The 25,683-nt window shown below is 39.5% G+C and overlaps 1 protein-coding gene across 1 annotated transcript in view; it reads left to right on the top strand.

Annotated features, from left to right (window-relative positions):
* The window catches only part of fam163b (family with sequence similarity 163 member B), a 32,528-nt gene extending 13,541 nt beyond the window's left edge, over positions 1-18,987 (top strand). The window contains exons 2-3 of the mRNA XM_087848786.1: positions 17,398-17,513; positions 18,547-18,987. Coding sequence (XP_087704912.1) covers positions 17,421-17,513; positions 18,547-18,987 — 534 coding nt within the window. The 5' untranslated portion in view covers positions 17,398-17,420. The remainder of the gene's footprint in view (positions 1-17,397; positions 17,514-18,546) is intronic.
* The last annotated feature ends 6,696 nt before the right edge of the window (positions 18,988-25,683 follow it).

Raw genomic sequence — 25,683 nt, 5'->3', positions numbered from 1 at the left:
TTACACTATATTTATTACATCAACATTATTGTGACTCTCCCATAGTAATAGTTTTGCTACCAGAGCATCAATATCCATCAGCTCTTTCAGGAACAGTAAATTGTTAGATGTTTTTTTTTATCTGAAGATGAACTGTTTCAGAGCAAAGCTCTTTCTACTCCACTAACAATTCATCTGGTTCATCCTTACATCATTTTTCTCTAAGAAAAATTAAGAATTTTTTCTAGAGCTGAACATTTAATCATTGCAGCCTCTGACATCTGAATGTTTGAACCGTCTTCTGCTGTGTTAGTGGGACAGAAAAGCCTGAGACGGTGCAGGAAGATGGGGACGGGCAGGCGCTCTTAGGCTCCACACGCCATAAAAGCTTCCTCAAAACAGAGATGCTCTCGGCGCGCTTCACTGGAGATGAGTTGAAATATTCTTTGAAAAAGCCTTTTTCATTTTTCTAAAAGTGTGGTCGGAGCATCACAGAGTGGCCAAACCATCAAGTAGAAATCTTTGTGTTTCATTATTAATAATACTGTTGGTTCTCTGCTGGCCACTGCAGGGGGAGGATAAGGAGGTGTCTCTGCAACCAGATGGCACATGTGGGATGACTTTAGACCGTACACTTCTGTGTTACTACAAACAAATATGTTACCTTTCTGACCCAGTAACAGTGTTCAAATCATCACTATGTTTTTTAGAGATTTTTTCTTTGTCCTACTTTATGTTTCATGCAAAAATGTCTCCAACTACCGAATGATTTTCAGTGAGAACTCTGCTACTTAGTGTCATTGTTGAAATGTTTCAAATCTAACTTTGTTACCAAATTGTGGACTCGCAAAAATACATACAAGAGCACTTATGGGTTCTCTGATGTTAGCTTTTACTTTGTGCTCAAATTGGTGAACTTAGAAGAAAAAAATATGATCTTAATACTTTTGCTATCTTGTGAGACAATTTAGAATGTGAGCTATACTTTACGCTGTAGTGTCATCCAGCTGAGGTTTCCAGCTGTGGAGAAAACCATAAGAGTTAAGAAGCAGATTTAAAAACTGAACTGAAGCCATTTGTTTCATTTATTTAGCGTCTTCTTTGTGTCTAATTATTTTTAGGTCTTTGTGTGCAAAAAACAGCTTATTTCTTTTCCATAAAATTCACAACCCAAACGCAAAGACACAGATACTGATTAATTAGTGCTAAGTTCAAAAGGATAAACTTAAGGATAACATTAGCACATTTATTATGCCTATACCACACAGTAATGTAAGTATGCAATTAATATAGTCACATATCACTATAAAAACGTTCTAAAAGTCAAATGCATGATCTGTATTAAACCATAGACATGTTTGTTTCTGGTGTAAAACCTGACATTTTAACCACAGACAGCATCAAAGATTCTGATTTTGATGACTCAGCTTTTTTTGCCACTGCCATGAATGAGAATTAGATGGTGTGATTAGCTAACACTAGCAACCTTGGTTGGAACCTGTGTCTTTATAGGCCAGACATACGAGCACAAACATTTGCTAATTAGTGTTGATTAACAGACTAATAAAATACTAGAATTTCACTTATCAAAACTGAAGCACAAATTTCTTTGACAGGCTGTTTCTGCACAGTGAGACATAACAAGCAGAAAATTCCATTAAAAAGCCTTAAAAGGCACCAACAGCACACACACACACACACACACACACACACACACACGCACACACACACACGGTAGAGGTCCAGTTGATTGACTCTAATTAGTGTAGATAAGGCCTAGCTGCCTGTGCAGAGACGCCTGTCAGTTAAAGAAGCCACACCGCTAACTTTAGTATCTAGATGGATGATTTAGAAAAAAATCTCCCCACTCAGAGGAGACAAGTCTTTGTACCAGGCTGGGCACGTTAACACAGGAGTCTATAGGATGTGACTTTTGGATCCAAACTGAAGTGGTCATTAGAGGAATTTCAGTTTTTGGCACTAGCCAATAAAGTATTGGCTATTACTTTATCTACTTTTTTAAAATTATTAATATTATTATTATTATTATTATTATTATTATTATTATTATTATTATTGTATTCAGGTCTGGAAGTTGATGATTTAAGGCAGAGATTGGTAGTGGAGAAGTCCTCGCTGAGTCTTTCCTCTGCCCTCTTGTTTGAGCTCTGTACAGATATAGTGTCACAAACATCGTAACTGAGACTTTTTATAGAGTAGTAATTATTTTACTTATGCTGAGCCCGTTCATTAACCCACTCCAATAATTTATTTACTCCTTTGATTTCTTTGAGACTTCACAGACTGCACAATAATTAAATCAAACATTAACTTATACACTTGTACATAAGTTGCTCAGACAGAATTATTACATCCTTTCTTGAAACTTGCTGTTTTGTTGGGTAATTACAGGGATTTAGTATCGCACGTAAAATCTTATAATATTACATTATTAAATCAAAGTGTTAAAAATATGAGCCACTAGCCAAATGTATAACATTATGGAAATTAATTTGTATTTCTCAGTGCTGTAGCTTTAGTAATATCCCACTGAGAGAGTCAACTGACATCATTAATGTCAAAGACGAAAAAAAAATCACATTTTCTAAAGCTTGACCTGTCAGCCAAAAACCTGTAAGTCAGCAGCTGAGGTTGGTTTATTGATCCTTTAAAAAAAATCTAATTACACTCATTTAACCGCTGGAAACAAATCCCCGAGGTAAGAACAGAAGCTCATGACGACAGGAGGAACACGGGTTCTTTCCTCTGTTTTGTCTGAAGGTGAGGGTCTGTTTGTGCACTCTTCAGGATCTGAGGGCCATTTGAATGGATCCAAGCTGACTGATGACGCAGGGAGACGGCGCAGAGCAGCAGCCTGACATCATGAGCTGTAACATGAGGATAACTCTATATACCCTATAAACATTGGGGTTTCATGGGAAAGGCTGGGAGGGTTAATGTAGTACTAACATACCCATTGCTTTAAGGAAATCCAGCTCACCACAGCACCGAGGGCCTTCACACCACAGCAGGTAGCCATCCAGGAGTCTGTCCTTTCAAAGACAACCTCTGAGCTGATGAAATGATAATAAGGCTGCCAGGTGCCAAAAGCTCCCTCCCTGCCTTCCCTTTACAGAGGTCGTAGGTGCCTGTTTTTCTCACAGTGGATTCCTTAGACTAAATAACAGGCAGAACAATAGACACCTGTAAGCTCACGAGCCAAATCGGTGGAGGCAAACTGCTCTGATGCGCACACTGAATGTAGACGTTCAAATGAAAGTCATCAGGATCAGGTGTCTGCAGCAGCTCTCGATTTCATGTTGAAATGCAAAGAAAAGTCCAAATATGAAGCGCATGTTTTCAGGCTTTACTTTGAGATTACAGTTCTTCTTGTTTTTGTAAATTTTCTGATAGTGTTGTTGCTTTATTTTGTACAAACCTGTGTTCCCTCTTTTCAAATCCTTCACTTCCTGTTTTCTATTCTTGTCTGCCCTTCTAATTTTCTGTCTTAACTCATGTATGTTCACACTTTCACACTATTAAGAACTGCTACATTTTTCTTCTAGTTTTGTATCACACTGTAATAGTTATTTTACAGTAAAATAATTTTGTAAATGTGTGAAAATTGCAAATTGCTAACAAAATTCAGTAGTTAGCATGACAGCTGCAAGCAAACTTTGCAAACATTTTTAATGCGTGCACATTTTGTCATGTTCTAATTAAGACAAAACTACATTTTCGAAATTGAGATTCTTGTACTTATGTTCTCTGTGTGAGAGCATCTGTACCAGAACTGAGACACACTGTGCATTTCTGTGCCAGCAGACAAACACGTGACGTGTTCATGAGTAGGGATGGGTACCGGTATCCGGTGCCATCATGGTACCGGTATCTGACATAAACGGTAGTAACCAGACCGAAAAGCAGCGCACATTTCGGTGCTTTATTTCGGTGCTTTTTTTTCCTGAGATGTCATGCACTTTGGATTCTAGCCAATCATTTTACGTTTCCGAGGATAGTAGGCGGGCCCAGGTACGTACGTTCTTTTAGAGCAGAGCTACAGATTAAAAACGCCCAAGGTGAAACGGTCAAAGTCTGGCTGTACTTCACAGCAAATGATGCAAACTCCGCAGCCTGCAACAAGTACTTTAAGGTGATACTGTGCAAAGGAGGTAACACCTCGAATCTGATGAAACACCAGGCGACGTATAGCATTTTGTTAAAAGCCGAGAAATGCACCGTATTTGATAGCTTGCTGCGAGACCTCACACCGAGCACATCTACTGCAGGTGTGGTGCCTGTTATCGACCCGGAGTTAGCAACATCCCCCAAAAACCCGAAGAGTAGCGTCCTGGCCCCTAGCCCTGCCAGTGTAGCAGAAATGATGAGGATGATGATGGCAGCAGCAGCCGTTCTTCTCTGCGTGAGTAGCTTAATGTTGTTCGTGTGTAATTTACGTTGAGTAGGCTAAACACGTTATTAAATTAATGCATGTAAGGTGAACTAGCAAACATCATCATAGCTACATGCAGCTGTCTTCTTGTTTGATGGCAGATACTCCCTTCACCCTGGCCAAAAAGGCTAAAATGACCAAAGAAAAAGTGGGAAACAGTTAAACATGAGAGGTTTTTGGACAAAGTTTGTGTTTTTTCCATTGTTTAAGCACTGCTTCCAGCCAAGAGTGAAAAAACTGATATTTTGGACATTTAATGTTTTTTTAAAGTGGGAAGCAGACTTGTTTGCCCTTTTTTGGTGGTTGTGTCTAAAGTGTTAGACTATTAGGAGTGATTTTGCTTCTATTAAATCTATTATATGCCTTATTAAAAAAAAGGAGTGCACATTTATAATGACGTGCTGTAGGTGCATTGCTTGCATAACCTAACAGGGAACTCACTAAGCTACATTTTCCATTTAAAAGATATTTTTCCATGTTTTCTCAGAGCTGAATGCAATCCTTTTTCTGAGGAATCCAACATGACTTTAACCACCGTGATTTGCTGGGACGGAGGGCAGTGCTGACACAATCTGAACCTGCAGGCCAGTTTGTCAGAGCAGATTTAACTGTAACTGAATGCCAGAAGAGAGAAGAGTCATCTCTGCCAAAAAGCAGTTTTAATGAGGATCTGTCCCGGCTGACGACGGCCACAAAGATGTCTGTGTTATGCCAATCCAATGCACCGAGGAGTCTCAACACTCTATCTATATCTATTTGTTTCTACTGTCTGTTGTGGTGTTTGATTGAAGCGAATGTGAAACAGTTATTTGGAAAGAAAACGGCTTGCATGCTGTATGCTGATCCTTCTGCACAGCTAACTGACAAATGTGTTTGCGTTTGTTGGACTTGTTGAATAAACTGACTGAAATTTTGAGTTTAATCTTAAGAAATAAAAGCTTTCTTCAGAATTTCTGTGGCAAGTGAAAATGTCACATCAGATGAACAACAGACTTTATAGGATTTAGCAGAAAGAGCCTTAACCCTTTAAAACCTGTCGGAGCAGCACGCTCCGTTTTGCGTAACTATTTTTAAATCCCGGTAGCACTGCAGCCACGTAAGCTAGCGCAATAATTGTTTTTGCATATGAAACCGGAGGAGTTGTACTTACATCTTATGCCATCAGCTTGTCCTCGGTCACAGTTTCCTTCCACATATAGCTTTGCAAAAACTGCATAAAAAGCACTTGCAGCAACAAAAACATAATATTCCAGAAACACGCTTTGCCGATCCGATCAGCTGTTCATAACACTTCCTATGTTGGATTAGACGTCAGCGCGAACTATCGCATGTCCACCATTACCTGCCCAAAACCGGAAGTGACGTCATTTTGCAGAAATGTAGTTTTTTACCATCAGGGCCTCATGAGCCAAACTGGTGTTTTTAAAAGTTATGACTTCCTGTGTCGTTTCTGGGATGCTTAGGACTCATATTGCACTGCTGGAAATAGTTTATTTTGATGCACATGCTGCTTTTTTGCAAATTTGCAGTATAATATTTATTTTCGTTTTTCCTGCAGTATATAAAAATTGGTGTATTTCAAAAATAAAACTATGAAGACACTCAAAATAAATTTCCTGTGGTGGGAAACTATTTTGTGCAACTTTTTTGTATTTACAGTTTTGAGGGATAAGCCTCTTAAATTTCTCTAACTAGAAATATATGTTAAAAAAACCAAAACGATTTTCATTTTTTTGTAGTTTATTGCACTTTTTTGCAATTTATGTAATTACTATGCACTTAATGCAGACATATTATTAAAATCTAGGCTGTAATGGTTGTATTGATGTATAGCAACTTGAAATGCTCCCAAAAATGGCACTACAGCATGTAAAAATATAATATAAGCTCTGGCGGACTTGGTTCTATGGTAGGTCTTAAAGGGTTAAGCAAGCAACTCGTTATGAGCGGTATCACCCCCAAAAAGAAACATTTGACTGTCAAAAAAGGTGCAAGTGTTGATTTTGAGTGTAAATTATTTGTATCGATTTATATATCGCTCTGCAGTTGTTGCAAAAAAATGCAAAAAACTTAAACAAAAGTGGAAGCGAGTTCAAGAACAGCACATCAGTTTCTTACGCTACAATCCAAGCAGACATATTAAAAATAAGTCTGATTTTGCCAGAAAACCCTAAGCAAGTTAGCAAAGGCTGTACATTGAAGTATGGAGACCTTACTAAGAATTTGGGGGTTGGCGAGGATTTAATTGCTGTTTCAAGAGCAAATTATGTTTGTGATGAGAGAACAGTATGTAGAAAAGCAACTGAAGTAAAAAAAAAAAAAAAAAAATTGTATATAATAAGGCAGCGGTCCCCAACCTTTTGTGCGCCACGGACCGGTTTATGCCCGACAATATTTTCATTGACCGGCCTTTAAGGTGTCGTGGATAAATATAACAAAATAAAACTAGTACCGGTACCGAAAAAAAGAAAATTTTATTCATAACACACGTGAAAAGACCCAGGAAAACCGAGTAAACAATAAAAAAATAACACTGAAAACCGATAAAAACCCTGAAAACTATAAATTTCACACCTGAGCCTCAACTCTCGCGGCCCGGTACCAAACGACTCACGGCCCGGTACCGGTCCGAGGCCCGGGGGTTGGGGACCGCTGTAATAAGGAGTAAGACTTAAATCTTCCACAGAAAGCACTGATGCGTGTTTCAGGCTCTGATCTTGCAGCTTGTTGTGCTGCTGCGTCAGCTGTAAACAGATTTTGTGTGGGGATCCAGAGGGAGATGGAAACATCCTGTCAACCCTTAGCTCGCTAAGTCAGGAGCCATGTTCTGGATGACGCTCCGACTGAAAAAACAAGAGCTCAGATCAGTCAGAGCGAAGCAGAATGTGAGAGATACAGAGGAGGACTGAAGGCATCTGGTGGGTATCATGACGCCGTGTCACATCAAGTATTCTGCAGCGCCTGAACTGGAGTGGAACATGTCCTGGAGGACAGATACTCGCCTGCTTAGACGATGAAGAGTACGAAGACACACACAGACACAGATGACTTTATTTTAGCCCATTTTCAAACTTCAACAGGGCTCTGTTATCATTTTAATTATGAAAAAATATTACTTTTTCTTTGCTCTTTTAAAAAACAAAATTAAAAACACAACACACTTCATCCCCGTACAGTTGGTTAATATAAATGCTGTGTGATACTCAGTTTTTCACAGTTTAGGTCATCATTTAACAACTGCACCTTACATTTTCTTAACAGAGGCACTGAACTGGTGATACTTTTTTATCCGCTTATTAACTACTTGTTGTTGTTGTTATCAGCTTTGTAAAGGAGCAAATTCTCTTCTTTGTGTCCCTGTTAAATGAAGAAAATAATTTCAAATCCTCCTTTGCACATACAAAGTGCTGAATGTTTAAGCCCTGTCACATTTTAAAGTACTCATCACATCATACTATTCCAAAAGGACATTTTGGTCTGAGACTGCAGACTTACATGTGGTGCCTAGAGTTTCTAAAATTAGAAAGCGAGGCAGAGACTTCAGTTATCAGACTCCTCTCCTGTGAACCGGCTTCCAGTTTGGGGTCAGAATTTCCTTTCTTGTGTAGCTTACAGTTAGCCTGGTTCTTACTGAACTATCCCATATGGGTGCATAAATAGGTTGAGACTGCCAGGGAAGTTCCTCTATTCCCCTCTTTTCATATATTTACATGTGTGTCATAAATTATTTGGTTTTCTTTCCTCTAGTTTTTGTTTTGTCTTTGGTCTCTTTATGCTCCTTTTTCTCTTCTCTTTCCCTTTATTGCCAAACCCGCCCCTGTCCTTCCCAGAGCCTGGTTCTTACAGAGGTCTCTCCTGTTAAAAGGGTTTTCTCTCTAACATTATAGGTTTAGTTATTGCTAGATTATTGCCATATAAATGAGATTGAGCTGGACATACTGTGTACATGTATATAAATTGCAGACTGGCTTTTCCAGGCTGAGAAATCCACACCTTTAATTTTGATAATGGAAACCGATTTTCAGTTGCTGGTTATTCTGACGTTACTGTTCGACCCACTGAATTCCTCATCTGTACTGGACTTCGCCTCGTCAGTGCTTCCGTGTCTGTTACCTGACCTTGGCAGGTGCACCTGCTGTAAGCTGATCCGTCGCCCCGAAGTGGAGATCAATGTGGATCTCCACATCAAAGTGGACGACTTACACCGAAAGCCTGTTTGTCTTATTGAGCGATGCCATTAAACGGCCAGTGAGAGGAAGAGGATGGAGAGAGGCAGCGTTTGAGTGTGGAGTCATGTGTCCGTCCTTTCACTGAGGTTTAAATAGCGTCATGTTCACAGTTTAATGTAGTCAAAATGGAAGCAACTAACTCAGCTGTGACCCCAGTGCCACTAACAAACAAACAAATTCGGACCACTTTAAAGTTTCCTTATGTTGTAAGTAGATACAATTTTGGAACTTCATCGAAAATCTTTTTCCTGATCCTGTAATGTTCCTGTAGAAACATCAAATTTAAGGTGAATCTCATTGGCTGTGGAGTTGAGCTATATGAATAACCTGACCTCCAGTGGTGGGTGTGTCATCCCCCTCATCTCCTGACTCCACAGTGCCAGTGGGAGTCAGGAGATCCTCAGTGTTCATTCCACCACCCGACTATATCCTCAGTTGAAGTCAGCAATGCCCCGTCCGCTCTCTACACAATGAATCTGAGTTTGCTCAGCTGTAGACTGTAAAATATTTTTCTTATCAGTTTTGTGGTTAACATAACAAAATCTGAAGCTGCCTTTTTTATGTCAGCGCTTGACAATTAAGTCAACTCAGTGAGATTTAACTGAGGGCTCCAGCTGTGAGAAACAAATATGAGGACTCTCCATCTGTGTCGTATTAGTACCTTAGTGCCTCTGGTGAGGTCCATTTACACACTGGGTCATTAGTTAGAGACATCTGTCACTCCCAATTGATTTGTTAGCAAGCAGTGTTACTGTTAGTAAGAAGTGTGCACTAAAATCTTTTCCTGAATAGGTTTTAGTGCTTAAACCAAATTAAACCAAATGTCATAGACAGTAAAAACTAAATTAACAAAATCTGCAAATTCCAAAACATAAAGGTATCAGTGGGGCACAAACCTGCACCTTATGCCAACATCACCCCGTCTGTCTAACGTGAAACATGTAAGTAAAACTGGATCTTTATCTCTCAGCAGCGAGGCAAGAACACTAAATGAGGCCTTGAATTAGTTTATACGCTGAAATGTTAGCTCTATGGCGAAAAATAATAACAATGTTTTGCAATATTCCTTAAAAAATAAACAACACCCCCCACTAATGAGTTAGAAGCATGATTTTAAGAAGCATACGAGCATGATCGGAGCCTATTTTGGTGTATAAAAGTCTATAAGCAATTTACAACTTTAAACTCAACATCTGCTCTCTGGCCTGAAACAGCCTAATAAAAGACACAGTTTGTCACTGTGCTGTCACTGTTCCAGCTTTGACCCGAAAATCTTCACTTTTTGCTGCTCGGAGCAGAGGCTTCCTCAGGGAGCGGCTGCATGCTGAAAGAAAGAAGCACTGCAAGACCGCAGGAGCAAAGACGAAAAATAACCTCTAACATCTCAACTCCATTAATATTACACGCTCGTGTCTGTACAATACAGTGGAATCTCAGCCTGCTTTATCCTCTAAATAATTCACGCAATAAAATCTTTTCTTTCTATAAAGCCCTTAAACTCGTCTCTTCTCGGTGCCGCTCCAAGTGTAGGACGGGAAAAAGAGACTGTGGCAGACTGCGAACAAAGAGTAACGCAGAGGAAACAAAAACTTATATTTATTTGGAACAAAGACATATTCCAAATCTGAGCTTTGTTGCTTCCTTGCTGACTGAATACAAATATATGTTTGATATATCTTTAGAAAAGTCAGAAAGTATGGAATTGTTTATCTATATCTATTTTGGAGGAAATTTAATCCTGTTGGGTCATTTTAAAAATAAAAACAAAAAACTGTTCAGTCAACAAATTTAAATTGTTCTCTATGGTAAGTCAAATTTTATAATTATGTTGCCTGTTTAAACACAAAAAAGGTGTGAAAGTTTTATGGACATTAGAATCACTTTCAGATGAGAAAACAAACTTTTTCTGCAACATAAACTAAACAACTGTCAGTTTTTGTGAAATTGTAGCTCCATAAAAATTCCTTGGACACAAGATCACATAAGACGAACACGTTCAGCTCTAATGTAGGTGTTTTGTCCCTTGAAGAGCGAATATGAAGAGCAAACTAAGGGAATTAGATTTGATACAGACATTAATGTATTCAATTTCTAGCTGTTAAAGAAGAAACATAAGACATAAAAAACAAAACTGACACTATTCTTTTTGTTTTTAGTTGTCTCATAGCCAAGTTATCCCTTATTAACAACTGTACACTTTTTTCTACATTTAACAAAGAAATTTGTATTAAGAGCCAAAGTTTAGCTTTAGTAGGGACCTGATTGCTTTAAGTGACAGATGTAATCTGACTAAGACAGCTGTAAACATCTGTTAGACTTCACCTCAGCTTCAGTTGCGCAGATGCAGCCTGCTAGCAAAGCTTGTGTTAGCTAATTAATTAGCTTTCCGCCCTCTTTAAATATGGCTTCCGTTTCCAGAAAACCAAGTCCAGAAAAGTCAAGAGACCAGTGGGTGATAAAACGGAGAGTTTATGCTGTTAACTAACACAAAAAATTAACATAATTTAGGGTAAAACACCTTCACAGTTCAGATCTGTTCACATGTTTTCATTTAAGATAACTGGTGACTTTTAAGCTTTAAGCTGCTGGCTTTAAAATTGAAAAAAACATTCTCAGTATCCTATAATTATATATAATTATATGTATATATAATTGTGTATTTCACACAGTTTTATATATGTTACAAAAATTAGTGAGTTTAGAATAATTTTTTTTTTTACAAAGGTAATTTAGTGTCGAATATTTTCATATACTGGAAAATGTTCAACGTATTCTAAGAAGAGGGAAAAAAGATTATTACAATTCTTTCTATTCCCCCCCCCCCCGAATCTACCTGGATTTTACCTGTTTCTGCAGCGCGCTGCTGTGACGCACGTCGCGTCCTCTCTCGGGTCAGCATCGGAAATATGTGCTGCTACACAGACAGGATGAGACCGGATCCAGTGTGCACAGCATACACCTGCAGTTACTTAGAAGCGGACCCGACCCTTTCTCCTCCTCTCTCGTCCTTGGGATCAGCCGCTTTTTGAAGATTTTGTTGGGACCAAAGCCAAGAGAAAATCTGGGGACCTCAAACTCGCACTGGGAATATTTCCAATCAGATTTCGGGATTTTTCAGCTCATGAGCGCTTTTGTACCTCCAACTTGCAACACAGCCAGTCATGAAAAAGTAAAAGAAGAAAGTGTGAGAAGACAGCTCCTCGATGAAAAAGCTATATTGTTTTTCAGAATTGCGTTTTTACGCATATGCGTCTCAAACCTCAAACCTGGAGAGAAACACAGGCTGTGAAATTACAGAAAATATTTGAAGATTCGTCTTTCTCTAACTGAAACACAGATTTCTACTAATGGTTGTCATGGCTCACACCAGCGCGCGGATGTAAATACAGATAAACTCACAGAGTTACAGATTGGGTAACATCCAGCTTAAACGCGACTTTGCTTTCCCGTCACCTCTGGTCACAAAACGGGACATTCTGAAGCGGAGGTGCGGTTAACGCCATGAGACCATCCAAATACTAATGTGATGGGTAAGATCACCACTTAATGCACACATCGCCTGTCACGCGCGTTAATATATCAAACACCATCTAGCCACGCGTTTTCTTCCTCTTATCAGGTCTCCAAAAAACGCTTCCCACTGTGGGCGCATGAAAAAATCATTACCAATTGTAGGGTCTTAATTAGTTTTTTTTTCCTCCGAATTTGTGGATAACTTTGTATTTTTATTTAGAACATAAGAATCTGCAAACGCAGCTCAGATGATGAACGGACGGAATGAAAGAGTGTTTAATGAAGAGAACCTGATGTGCGTTGAACGCAGCTTGTACGCAAAATAATTCAATTCAATTCAGTTCAATTCAGTATTATTTATAGAGCACCAAATCACAACAGCATTCCCATAAAGGCGCTTTATATGGTAAGGTAGACCCTACAATAATTATTCTAATGCTGGGTAATAATTAGATCATTAACTTCACTGTATTTACTGGATTATCTCCACATTCTACAAACAGAAAGTCAGTCATTACTTATGTTTTATAAAGACATGTTAGATTCATGATCCTACTCAGTTCTTTTGTATGAAAAGATGAGAAATCAGATTCATTCATTTAGCCTCTGAACTCTTTTCCTAGTTAAAATCATACATTTAACTACAAATTTACTTTAGAAGCTCTAAACATTTCCTTGATAACAAAAGTTTTAATCGTCTGAATGTAATCTAATCAAATGGTTAAAAAACTGGGTATATTTTCATAATTTTCTGGCTCAGACTTTATATGATGTTTGTGCATTTGAATCACACACTGTGATAGAATTTGAGTGGAAACTAACTGAAAGGGTTGAAGGAGAAAACCAGGTTTAATAGAACGGTCTCTTTATAACATAACTAGCACTGCATTAGTGCATTTTTCAGCACCTTTTCCACCTTCCTGCCCTCTTTAACACAAGCCAGTTACTCAACAAATTACGGCTCTGTCGAAGAAGCCACAGATGTTGGATAAACTGACGATAATTGTTATTATCGTAAGTTTAACTTTTGCTTTTTGTTTTTTAATTGGTTCTGTCGACAGTAAGAAACATCTAAAAGAATCTGTTTTAAAGTATTTTTGACATACGAGTGAAACTTTCTGTTTTTCCTTTACCTGCTTCACAATGTGAGCCTCCATCACCAATGAAGAGAAATGCAATAAGATCAGTTTGGTGATAAAACATCAGCCTTTCCATTACAAATAAACTCGTGTAAAGAATTTTCTAAAATCAAGAAGTGCAGGAAAAAGGTTTTAGGATGTTATTGTGCTTTTCTAGAACGTGCACTTCTGCAGCCCATTTCCTGACAATAAATATTTATGAAAGCTGGGTTAACCTATCAGATTTATTTTCATTTTTAAGTCTAATGAAGAAGATTTGTTGTGCTTAGTTGGAGTGAAGCGCTCAGCAAGCACTGAAGGGTGGACTGATGGCTGTTGACCTTTGAGTGTGTGTGTTGTGTTTGGTCATTTGTGTATAATGCTGACTGGCTGTGTGGGTGTAAATGACTCTCCAGCCCTCAGGGGTGACAGGGTACCGTCACTATGGAAACCCAACGCAATAGCCAGTGATGAGTTGATCCTCAGCCTGCTGATGAGGCAGCTCATCAGCTCAGAGTGTGTTGTATAAAATTTCTGAGTGGCTTCAAGTTCAAACGTGTCCGACTTTGATCGTATCACAGCACGCTGACATGCTGTCATCTTCAGCCTGCAGCCTTTACAGATTACAGATCATATGAAAATGATGCTGAGAGTTCAGATGGATTACGGTGACAAAATGCGTGTAGCATGAAAGTGTGGTCAAGTAGACCTGTGGTCGTGCTTTTCTGTGATGTGCAAGTAATAGAGAGAGTTTAATTCATGCATTAGTGTTTGGTTGCTATAAATGATGATCCATAGGGTTTTTAATTTTGGTTTAAGTGGCTGTGACAGGCTTTTATCAGAAGAAACGTGCATGTAAGTAGGTCAAACATAATGAATATTATATTATTATATATTCAGTATATAATAATATTTATTATTTACTGGGAACTGCTCAACTTTTAGCTCCTTAAATTATTTTCATACCAAAAAGTGCTCTAAAAAGATCCATAAAGCAGACTTGTCACATCCTAGTTTTCTAAACCAAAGTTTGCATTTATTTATTTTTAATTCTAGAAAGTACCTTTGTATTTGTATGTTTCTCCTGTTTGTCCAGTATCATGCAATCATACAGCTCCACAGAACATTTATGACATCTGGTAGCTTCTAGGTGGATTACCTCCACTCTCTGGTGATGAAGGGAAAACCTGTGGTTCTCCAAAAACCTGCATCAGGTTGGCTTTAAATGTGGCACAATCCCTGTAGACACCCAAAGAAAATGACAAACATGGTGCACTAAAAGTACTTTTAGAAGTACATTTTTCCAAACACACACATTTACTGAAATTTACTTGAGTAGGGTTAGGGGTTGGCACTTCTGCGTGCAGTCAAGTTCTTGACTGCACGCAGTCAAGTCTTGCTAATGACCTACTAATTGTATTCAGGTGTGTTGCAACAGTCTCAGGACACTGGCCCCTGAGGACGGGAGTTCGAGACTCCTGCGTATGCAAGCTGTATGCTAGCTTGTACCTGTGGTAAAAAAAATAATTGTACTTTTAATCCAATTGCCTGACAATTATGAGGCTTTTTGTGAGGCACAAACAGCATGTTCACCAGTTTTGATGTGTTAAAGTCTAGCACTTTATTAATCAGTCGCCTAACACTTATGGTAAACAGTCCAGTACCAGACTAGCATCATTTCCACTTTGTTGAGTACTCAAAGTACTTGCTGCAAAAAACAAACTCGAACTGCTGAGCAATGGACGATGATTAAAGACTCATATTCAGGATCCACCAATGAGGAAGTTTTTTCTCACTGATGAAGCTTTGGACAGTTTCAGAGAATTTGAAATGTATTAAGATTTTAGCTTTATGTTAGTTACATTACTCAAAGTCATGATGCAACATTGGACTGACTGACTGCTGTCATTCAGTTGCCTGCAAGGGGAACTTGTCAGATTTCCTTCTGTTGACGAATTAAATGGTTGACGAACATTTGCTAGTGACTCAATAGTGTTTTAATTTTTCTTTCAGTTCACTAATACACATGTAATTCTGCTTTGGGACCATATATATATTAAATATGAATGAAAAGCAAATGATACAATGTAATGATATAATGTTTCTGTTTTTCTCTTGTATAGTTTGAAGGAGACAAACTAGATTAGGTATAACCTTTTTCCAATTTCTAATCTGAAAACAGTTTAGTGTATGTTTGTGCGCCAATGGCTGCTTTATTGTTTAATTCTCAGGTTGTTTTAAGTGCATTTAGCTGAATGCCTTCAAGTAACAGGCGCCAAATGTTTAATGGACAGTTAGCCTGTAAAATACTGACAAGTGAGGCTTGTTTAGATTTTTTTTAACCTTCACAACGTGCCTGAGAAGCCCAGTTGACCTGAACACAAAGAAATTATACAATTTCTATTAGTTTTGATGCATTCTCAATCATCCAGGAAAGTAAATCTACAAAAGTTGACTCTGTTCATCTGGACGTAGCGTTTTGTGGAGAAACGTTTCGTCACTCATCCAAGTGACTTCTTCAGTCTCAGCTGACTGCAGGTTTCCAATCTTATAAACATACATTTGCATAATGACTGAAACCAGCCCACTGAAGGAACAATTGGTTGGGAGGCCAGTTCCTTAATCATAATTATGCAAATTCTCATTCTCATTCCCACAAAACGCTACGTCCAGATGAACAGAATCAACTTTTGGAGAAATTTCTATTAGAAACGTATACATTTGTACACCTCCTGATTATTGTTCTTTAATAATCCAGACACGATGAAAGGTATGACTAAATGTCCACTTCGGAGTGTGACACAGTGGAACTCCACTTGACAATATTTCTTACGTGATTTCAATGCCAATGTGAAAACTCTGAGAAGAGCTGTTTCAGTGGAAAATCCAGATTAAAATGTCTCGAGGATGCTTGATTATGGTCTGCCAGGTTAAACTGAGCTCTCCTTAAAGTCTGGATCAAGTGGGAAATGCATTTTCTTCCTTGGACCTCTCGATTGTTGGCCGGCTTTGCACTTGGCTTACTGTGACTACATTTTCTGACCAATTAGATTACTGACAAAAATGAAGTATAAGAATCAATAAGCGGTATTTTCTGTAATGGCTGCTGGCAAGAGTTCAAACATTTTAGAGCTTCACGGCAGAGCCATAAAGTATAGTTGTAAAAATGTAACAGCAACATCATTATCTTTCCTACAGCCTCCCCACCCACCATCTGCATCCCTTTTCTCCTTATATATCATCATCATCTCTTTTAATTTTCCTTCCCCGTCACTATGCTTTCTCCCCATAACATGATTTTCCTCATTACCTTCTTTTTCTCTGACCTTCTTCATCTTTGTGTATCCTTCACCCTGCTTCTTTCCCCTCCTCTCATTATCTTCTTTCCATCTGTTCTTTTGCACCTCCTGGCTGACCTGTGCCTCTCTCTCTCCTTCTTTCTCTTGCTCCATTTCCAGCCCAATCTCTTCTCTAATAAGCGTCTCCTGCATAGAAACCCTCACTTTCTCCCAAAAGAGCTTTTGGGCAAAGCCAAAGGGAAACTGCCAGCGTTGTAATAAGTTTAAGTTTTTAAATGAGTTATTTTAATCAGGGTTTCAGTTACTCGACCATAACAAACATTCCTGTTTACAGAGAATTGAAAAAATCCACAGATTTCTGTCAAATAAGATAACAAAGACTCATTGCAGACTCATTGCAGACTCATTGCAGACTCATTGCTCTTATGCTGACTAATTGTCCTTACGCAGGTCAGTCACCAGCCAAATCCCAGTGTGAGTCAGGAAAACCCTGCTAATATTCCCTCTGTGGTCTCCTTCTCCCTTTTCCCTTCTCTTCTGAGAAAAGTTTAAAATAATTTTAAACTTAAGACCTTCTCTCCATCTGGATTTTGATTGAGTTTCCTTTAAAGCAATCATACATATGCTGCTTCCATGTTTCACCATTTAACCAGGTTCAATCACTGATCTGGGTTTGCACCCCAAACAAAAATAAACTGCCAAAAATGGCTGTCCGGATGAATAATTCCTGGTTTCTCAGTCATGTGTGAAGTCCTTTAAACTACTCGAACCAAAAAATAAACTCTGACTCGTTGCTTTGATTGCAGGGTGTTGATGGAGAGGATTTCGGATGTCAGCCGGGACAGTGGTCATCGCAGGAGGAATTTTGGCTACAGTCATCTTACTGACGATCGTCGCTGTGCTGTGTTTATGTAGGTTGCAGGTATGATTGTCTCACTGTTCATTACACATCTAAAGTTTAACAGAATGCAAAATGCACCTCAGCACCGTATTCGTGAAAACAAGAAACTTAACAAATGTTCACACATGATGTGTGCAGTGCAAAAAGCTGGGAGTAATTTGCTGCCCCAGACAGTTTTCCTAATTATCAAAGCAGTCCAAGTGGAACATTTCTGTGTTTACTTTTAGCCAGACTGGATTTGTGTAACAATCTTGCTTTTTTTTTTAGAAATCTACAGCTGACATCCAAATAGTGCAACACAACCTGCTGAGACAGAGCATACTCACTAATAACAAATAACTCATGTTGAAATAATCCTCAACTGTAAGACCTTTAAAACCGAATGGGACTTTTTTCTGAGACTTTCACAAACTCACATCCACATGTTTTCTTCCTGAGTGAGTCCTAGCAGTTAGCATGTAAGGTTGCAACTGTAGTTGTAGGAGTGATGGATGCTTTTTGTAATCACCTGCCAAATATCATTTGAAAGTGATGGTCTGCAAGTGCCTTTCATGCTCTCACAGAAACGCCAAGTATACGCTAGCTACTTCCTAGCTTTGAAAGCTCCTCAGGTGGTAGTTTGTTCTTCATCTTTGTGATTCTGTTTACACCTGATTTCTTCCACGTTACCAGTAGGTGGTCATAGATAGACGGTTCATTGCTTTCATGAAAATGTTAAGATTCAGACAAAGACAAGCCAACTAGCTCACTACACTCGCTCGCTATCTTTCAAAGTTACACAAACCAGCTTGTTTTTTCACGCCCTATAATTACTGTGGTTTATACTTATAGTTAACACGGATCCGATTGGTTGAAACATGATTTGAAACTCTCCAAAAGTTGATTCTGTTCATCTGGACGTAGCGTTTTGTCCAGATGAACAGAATCAACTTTTGGAGATTTACTTACCTGGATGATTGAGAATGCATCAAGACATTTGTTTTGAAAGTGCTCCTTCTTTTCTCCTTTGGTTAACCATTTGTCTTTTTAAATGTTTGACTCTCACCTGGTCCAGTATTACTGCTGTAAGAGGGAGGAGTCTGAGAAGGGGGAAGAGGAGGAACCCGAGCTCGCCACCATGTCGCCATCTCGCCCCCTGGCTCTGTCGGCTCCTCCTACGCCTCCGACGCCAGAGCAATACAGTGACGAGCCCGAGACGTACCCTCCCACTTTCCTCACTGAAGCCAACGGCCCCGTCAGCTACTCGCCTCCGCCGCCACGCAGGTGCTATCGCTCGCATGCCTTCTGCCCTTCCTGCGCCCGCTGCTCACTGCCCTTCTACCTGCAGCACCCAGAGAGGCTGTGCAATGGCGGTCGCAGGATCAGCTACAGGACTGTGCAGCAGCAGGACATGGAGTTGCCCATGGACTTGGCCAGCTTCTACCAGAAGCTGAACCTCATCCGCCAGGTCACCATGAAGGAAGTAGTCACCCACAGCGTCAGCACCGACGTTTAGGAAAGCAGCACCGCTGATTTAAACGATTTGAAACACATTCAATTATTTCAGCACTTTGCTGTCAGTGTTAAACTGATAAATGGCTTTTAGACCAAACGTCAGGGCAGCGATGATGGAAATTCTGCAACGCTAAAGCAAAAAGGTGAATGCATCACCGAAACACACCAAGGGACTAATTTCAAAAACTGCTCCTTTTATTTGCTGAATAGCTAGGTAAGTAGCTACTTAACATATCTGCTGTCAAAGCATAAACAAGAATCGACAAAAATCGACACAGATTTCATTTGTTTAAATGCACCACACCAGTGCGAACAGAGGCGGTACGATAAGTCTGGTTGTGTGGATATTAAAGCTAATGTCAGACCAAAACCAGCAAGTATTATGTGAGTGTATCAAAGCTTGCTCTCTCTGTCCCACAGAGCTCCACTGTTGTTCCTAAAATAGTTAGATATCTCACTGTTGACCTCGGTGACTTGTTCTTTCATTAGCATGAATGCAAACATTGTAGCACACGTAGGCCTAGCCCCGCACACCATCCTGCTGTCACAAAAAACCACTGAAGCACCAAATGTAGATTAATCTGTCACTGAAAATAGTCCCCAGCTATTGGTCTGTTAAATCCAACGACTGAGGAAATAATCTTTTCAATAGAGAGTATTTATTTGTATGTAAGCTGTTTTTCAACTCTTACACAGTTTAACTTCAGGTAAAAGCTCATAACTGCACAGACACGGTCTCTTCCTTTGAAAGAGTGATGGCGTGTTGAGACCAAGCGCACGGAAACGTTTTCACGCAGCGATTAAATAGATTCATGCCATGAGAGGCCATGTGTTAAAAAAAAATCATTTTTAACAAAAACATATGCGTCACACAGAGTTTGAGCTGAAAATCAGAAACAAAAGACATGCTTTTACAAGCTTTTTCATCGCAGTTTCATAAAAATCAAAAAGTCTACCCAGTTTTAATTTGGGCTCATATTCAAGTGTATCTCCTTGTGCACCTATGGACTGATTTCATCCTGGCTTCTGTTGTTTTTCATGCAGTGTATGCTGGATCTCCTTCACTGTGCGAAAACGTTGATCTTAAGAGTTCATTTTATTTTGGTGGTAAAAATCCCAGTGAGGCAAATTTGGTGAATGATCGCGTTGCTGTGGAGTTTTCAATGCACTCTGAGCGGACACATCACGGCACATAAAACACACCACAGACCCTCTGACTGCTCTCCCTCAGACTCCCCACGTTGAATTCATGAACTCGTGATTAATAAACTGAGCAATTCTGCCTTTGAGCAGCTTCTTGGTCATCACCAAGTGCTGATCGCCTTCTTGTGAAATTTGGGTCGGTTTTAAACAAAAGATGTTTGACCTCTGCCAAAGTTTAAGGTCACAGTGTAAATACCCAAAATGAGATTTTACCGTGACAGGGTCAAAAAAATCGCAGCTATTCGGACGTGCCTGAGAAGATGATTATGAATGGGAGACTGGCTAGATTGATCACACCTTGTATAAAGAGACAGAATGTGCAGAGGAGGAGAAGAGGATGACCACAGAAAATTCCTGGATGTAGTGAAGGAGGACATGCAGAGGGTGGGTGTGACAGAAGAGGATGCTGGGATATGGTGATGATAGAGGCAGATGAGCTGCTGTGGTGACTCCTAAAGGGAGCAGCTGAAAGAAGAAGAAGAAAACGGATACATAAAAATGCATAAAAGCTCAAATAATTTCTCATACAGATTCTGGTTGATATTTGTGTTCATTGGTGTAGCTGTCACACAGGGTCAACACGGGGTTGTTGGTTTTTTTGTTTGCCTTCCGACATCAGAGGCTGGAGAGCCAGGCTGTGATATGTCAGTATGTGACTGTTTCAGTACTAACAGAGAAAACTAACATTATTTTAAAGGGCTTTTCTGGAGCATTCAGTGATCCAGTGACTGTGAATTATGAGGGACAACATTTATATCCTGTTAAGACATCATGCTGTAGATAAACGCTGTTCTCCAACTTAGATATTAAGTATTTAATACCTAAAAGAGGAGGAATGAATTGTATATACAGTATTTAAGGGGAAAAGATACAGATATATGTCAAATATTCTTGATGACAGAGCAGTAGATCCAAATGATATTTTACAAATTTTACATCCATAGAGAGAAACAGCTCTACAGCTCCTGGACTCATTTTTTCTTCTTTCACAAAACAACACAGATGCTGACACGTTTATCGGATCGGAAACTTTGTTTGGAGCAAACTTTCACTCTAGCAACATGTATGATAAAATAGTACGCTGCTAATCAAAAAGGTTTGTTCTCATAGGCTCACAGAAAGACTGGGTGTATTTGCATGTCTGTCAAACAGTGCACAACCTGCAGCGCTGTGATCTGAAACATATATTTGGAAATCTTTCAGCAGAAGACTTTTACTATATGACGAAAACTGTATATGTATATATGTATATCTCCAACTGCATTGCTGGAGTCTGATATTTTTTGGCCACCTTTTTTGAGCAAGAAGGTAAATCCAACCAAGAGCAAGAACAGACCACACAGTTATACAACCGGAACTTACCAGCCATGCCCTCAATCATACACTGCTTCACAATTCACTCTAAACGAGACCATGATTTAAAATAAACCTCATATTATATCGAATAAATAACGGCTTGAAACTAGTAATAGAAGCTATCAATTCAAGAAAGCACTGTCCTTCACAACCAGAGCAGTTGCTACATGATGGCCATTAAGAAATATGCAGGTTTACTTAGTTTAGTGCAGTATTACTGCAATAAAAAAACTGTTTATACACTGACACAGCTAAACTGACTGCACAGTAGTTCAGTTCAGTTCTTGGTAAACATTAGCAAATGATCCTTCACTTTTCTAACAAGCTTCAAGCCGGATGGATGGTAGAATCACAGCCATAAAGACAAAAACAGAGAGGCACATCATCCAACTCCTGCCCCCTCGTCATAGTGTGGTCTGTGCCAGCTGGTGCTGAAGCCACCATCTTTAGTCAGTGCATTTGGTTTGTTTCTGTCCTCTGCTCGCTGTTTCACTTTGTTTGTGTGAGGTGCTTTTAGTCCTTCAATTCACTGCATCAAAAAATAAACGAACATATATGTGCAGCATCTACACATCTTTCATTACCTCATACATGGATTATTGTCTTTAAGGTTAATGTCCACAGAAAAACGATGTTCCATACATTATGTATCATATGGTCATCCCATGATTTCTCCATGCAGCCTCCAGAAAGCTGAACATGCTTAGAAAAGATGTCAAGACAAGTTATATTTTTATTTGGTTGACCTAAGTAAAGCACTGTTCCCACAGCTCCTTCTGTTCTGTGTGAGTTCGGGTCATGGATTGCTTCTGCTCATTGAGGAATGACACTATTCAGGGTAAGAGAACATATTTGTGCCACTTAAGGTGTTTTCCGAGATACAGCTGCAGGTTGCTCACTGTGATGACTGCAGAGTTTTTATCCACAGAAGTTCTTCATTTTTTATTTTATTTTATTTTTTTTTAGAAAAGATTGAAAGTGTTGCTTTGGTTTTTTGTCTGCTTCAGTAGTTGATGTGTTTCAATTATCCTGTCAGTGCAGCAGATGAGACGTTTGGGTCTGTCAAACTGGCCAGCAGGAGGCGTCAGTCACCTCTGCAGCCAAACCTTTGTTTACTGTAGCCGCTCTGTGTGTCAAGTTCATTTGCCGTGTTAATAAAATGATGCAAAACTTTGGGGTGTCTGTGTAATTCCCTCCAGAAGAAAAGGACCAAAGCAAAATGTGCATTATTTCATTGACTTGTCTACGTCCAAAACCGCTTCAGAGAGGAGAGGGGGGTCTTGGAGAAGAATGAACACAACGTCCTCAGCACCACTTTCACACTTTACGTTACTCTGTATGAAAATATCTACACTTACTCACATAGTTACAGTATATCAGCCCAGCTAAATTACAGACCATAGACTCAGTTTTAGGACTCTGAACATGCCGCTCTGCTACAGATAAAACTCTTACACTTTCATGTCATTTAAATTGCAGTTTCCTTTGAGCCCTTGGACCCAGATTTCTGTGCTGTTTTCGTGTTTGCATTTCTTATTCTTGAAGTTGCTGAGCTTGTGGTTCCTGTTTGCCTTTGTTGTTATTTTTTTTACAAGATGTTTGGGTTGTGTGATATTATCTTATTTCTGTGGTCTCTGTGTTGATTTTGTTATTATGACAGTCTCCCTGTTTATGCCTCTCTTTGTCTCATCTTCATGCTCAGGCTTAGTTGTTTACTTCCTGTTTTATATTTTAAGGTTAGTTTTCTTTCGTGTCTTATATTCATTTTACATTCTGCCCTGATTGTCTTCACCTGTGTTCATTTCTTTTCATCTTTGTCTCTTTCTTCTTCTGTCACGTCCCAATCAGCTCTCAGTGTAAATGTAGCCCTATTTTCCCTTTTCCTTTGTGATAAGGCGTCTGATAGACGGCTCATTTTTGCTTACTGCATGTGGTTTTCTCTCATTTGCTCCTTTGTATAGCTGAACTTTAGTTTATGGCTTGGATCTTTAGCATTTTGCCAAGTAGACATCATAGATAGATATCATCTTAATAAGATGAGCGAGCTCACGTGAAAGGGGCGGTGTTAAGAGGATTTGACCAATTGCAAACTGGCAGGAGAGCAACTGATCCTATGAAAAAGGAGCTAATTATAATATGTCACAATCTGCGGGAGAATAGCGGACCCAAATGCAGACACTTGGAACGAAACTATAATTTAACAAAAGGCAAGCTGTTTGTTTGTGGCTGGATAAAGGTACAAAACAAAAGGCAGATGATGGCACACTGAGGAAAAACTAACTAGAGCTAAATGTTAAATACAATACACAAAGAAGACAAACCTAGAACATGATAAAAACCTGAACATGGAAAAACCTGGAAACATAACACGAATGCAACACACAACCTGACACTGGACAAAGAAAGACACAGGACTTAAATACACACAGGAGGTGATCAGGGGAAGTGGAAACACCTGGAGAATCAGCTGACTGGAATGAACATAATGAACCATAACAGGGCAACCTAGGCAAAACAGAAACGAGCTTAGATAACTAAATGAGACTTAATATGCCATAATATTTGAATATTAATGTGTAAGTTCACAGATTTATCAGTATCACATCATTAAGACACAGGATAATCTGATTGATTATAATTCTTATTACATTAAATGAGAGTTTAGATATATATATGTGAGGCACAGCTGTCGTGGTGGAGTTTAACGATCTGAGAGAAATAACTAAATAAATAGAATTTAAATGCAGGCTTAATCTGCATGCAAACATGATATGAAGTAAACAAGTAAAAACAGGTGGGAGTCAAGGACAAGGAGACATGTGCCACAGTGCAGTTCATTCATTCACAGTTCACATCTTGCTATGATATAGCAACGCAAACAAGCCCAGTAAAGCCTTTCTTTTCAGTTTCAAGTCTTCTGTTATAGCCATCTAAAGATATTAACTCTTCCTAAGATGAAGAAGATTATTTTGGCTGCTCCTGTATTCACAAAAGATGATTTGCAGACTATTCTTTGTGGCAGTTGCCCTTCGTGACACAATTTTATTGGAGATTATGTATCGGAATTTCAGGAGCGGGACCACGCCTCCAAACACATATATAGGTTCCCCCAGTTCTGCAAGCTGTTCATTCTTGTTTACGTGCCCCACCGTCCCTCCCTCCTTGTTCTCAATTCTTTAACTTCTTCCTTTCTATTTAGTACATGGGGATCTGTCAGGCCCAGGAGCCATCGCCAGTCCCCTTCTGGCCTTCCCCAAACCACAGCTCAATTCATGTCAGAGCGTTCACTTTACCTTCTAAAACACTGTCAAACCTAAAATGAAGATGTGGGCCCAGCTAGTGAACAGGAGTTTGGGTCTCCGCCTGAGTTTTAACAGGCACTTGTTAGGCAGTGTTGGGGAGTAACGGAATACATGTACCACCGTTACGTATTTAAAATACAAAATATGAGTAACTGTATTCCGTTACAGTTACCGTTTAAAAAGGTGGTATTTAGAATACAGTTACTTTGTTGAAATAAATGGATTACACGGCGGTACTTCCCTGTTTCATATTGTGGCGGGTCAGGACTGTTTGGGTTTTGTTTGACAGCTACGTTCTGTTGTTCCAGGTGGCACGGTTACGGTTGCCATGGTTACAGGGTGATGCTCTCTCTCTGCGTGTTTCCTGGGTGAGAGAGGCCTTTTTGTTGTTGTTGTGCTAAGCTAATAGGCAGAATGCTACAGGTATAGCTCTAAAGAATGTAGCATCATAGGCAGTGTAGTCCGTGCTGCAGGGAGAATGGACTGCCATACACGTTATGTGTCTGTGAGCGAGGGAGGGAGAAAAAGGAAAAGTACGAGCTGTCATCGAGCAAAAACGGGAGCTGGAAGCATGTAAATATAATAATAACCACTGCAGCCAAGAAGAGTGCCTGACGAGCCCAGTTGTAAGTAAGCTATTAAGACTCGACTGTACGCTTTGTTCGTGTTTTCCTCCGAAACAATAAGTTCCGTTGGAGCAGCCTTTCAACGCCTCTCTCTGTCTCTCGCTAGCAAAGTTGACCCAGACAACAAAGTAAAGCTAGTTTTCGGCTACGAGCCTGACACAGAACCCACTGTATTAGCCAGAGGTCCCTTTACTACGGTTCGGAGCCGCG

Source organism: Neolamprologus brichardi, chromosome 12 (assembly GCF_056152115.1).
Source record: "Neolamprologus brichardi isolate AB-2024 chromosome 12, ASM5615211v1, whole genome shotgun sequence".
NCBI classification, from domain to species: domain Eukaryota; kingdom Metazoa; phylum Chordata; class Actinopteri; order Cichliformes; family Cichlidae; genus Neolamprologus; species Neolamprologus brichardi.
Note: the sequence above shows the minus strand (reverse complement) of the source record. Positions and strands in the feature narration are given on the sequence as shown.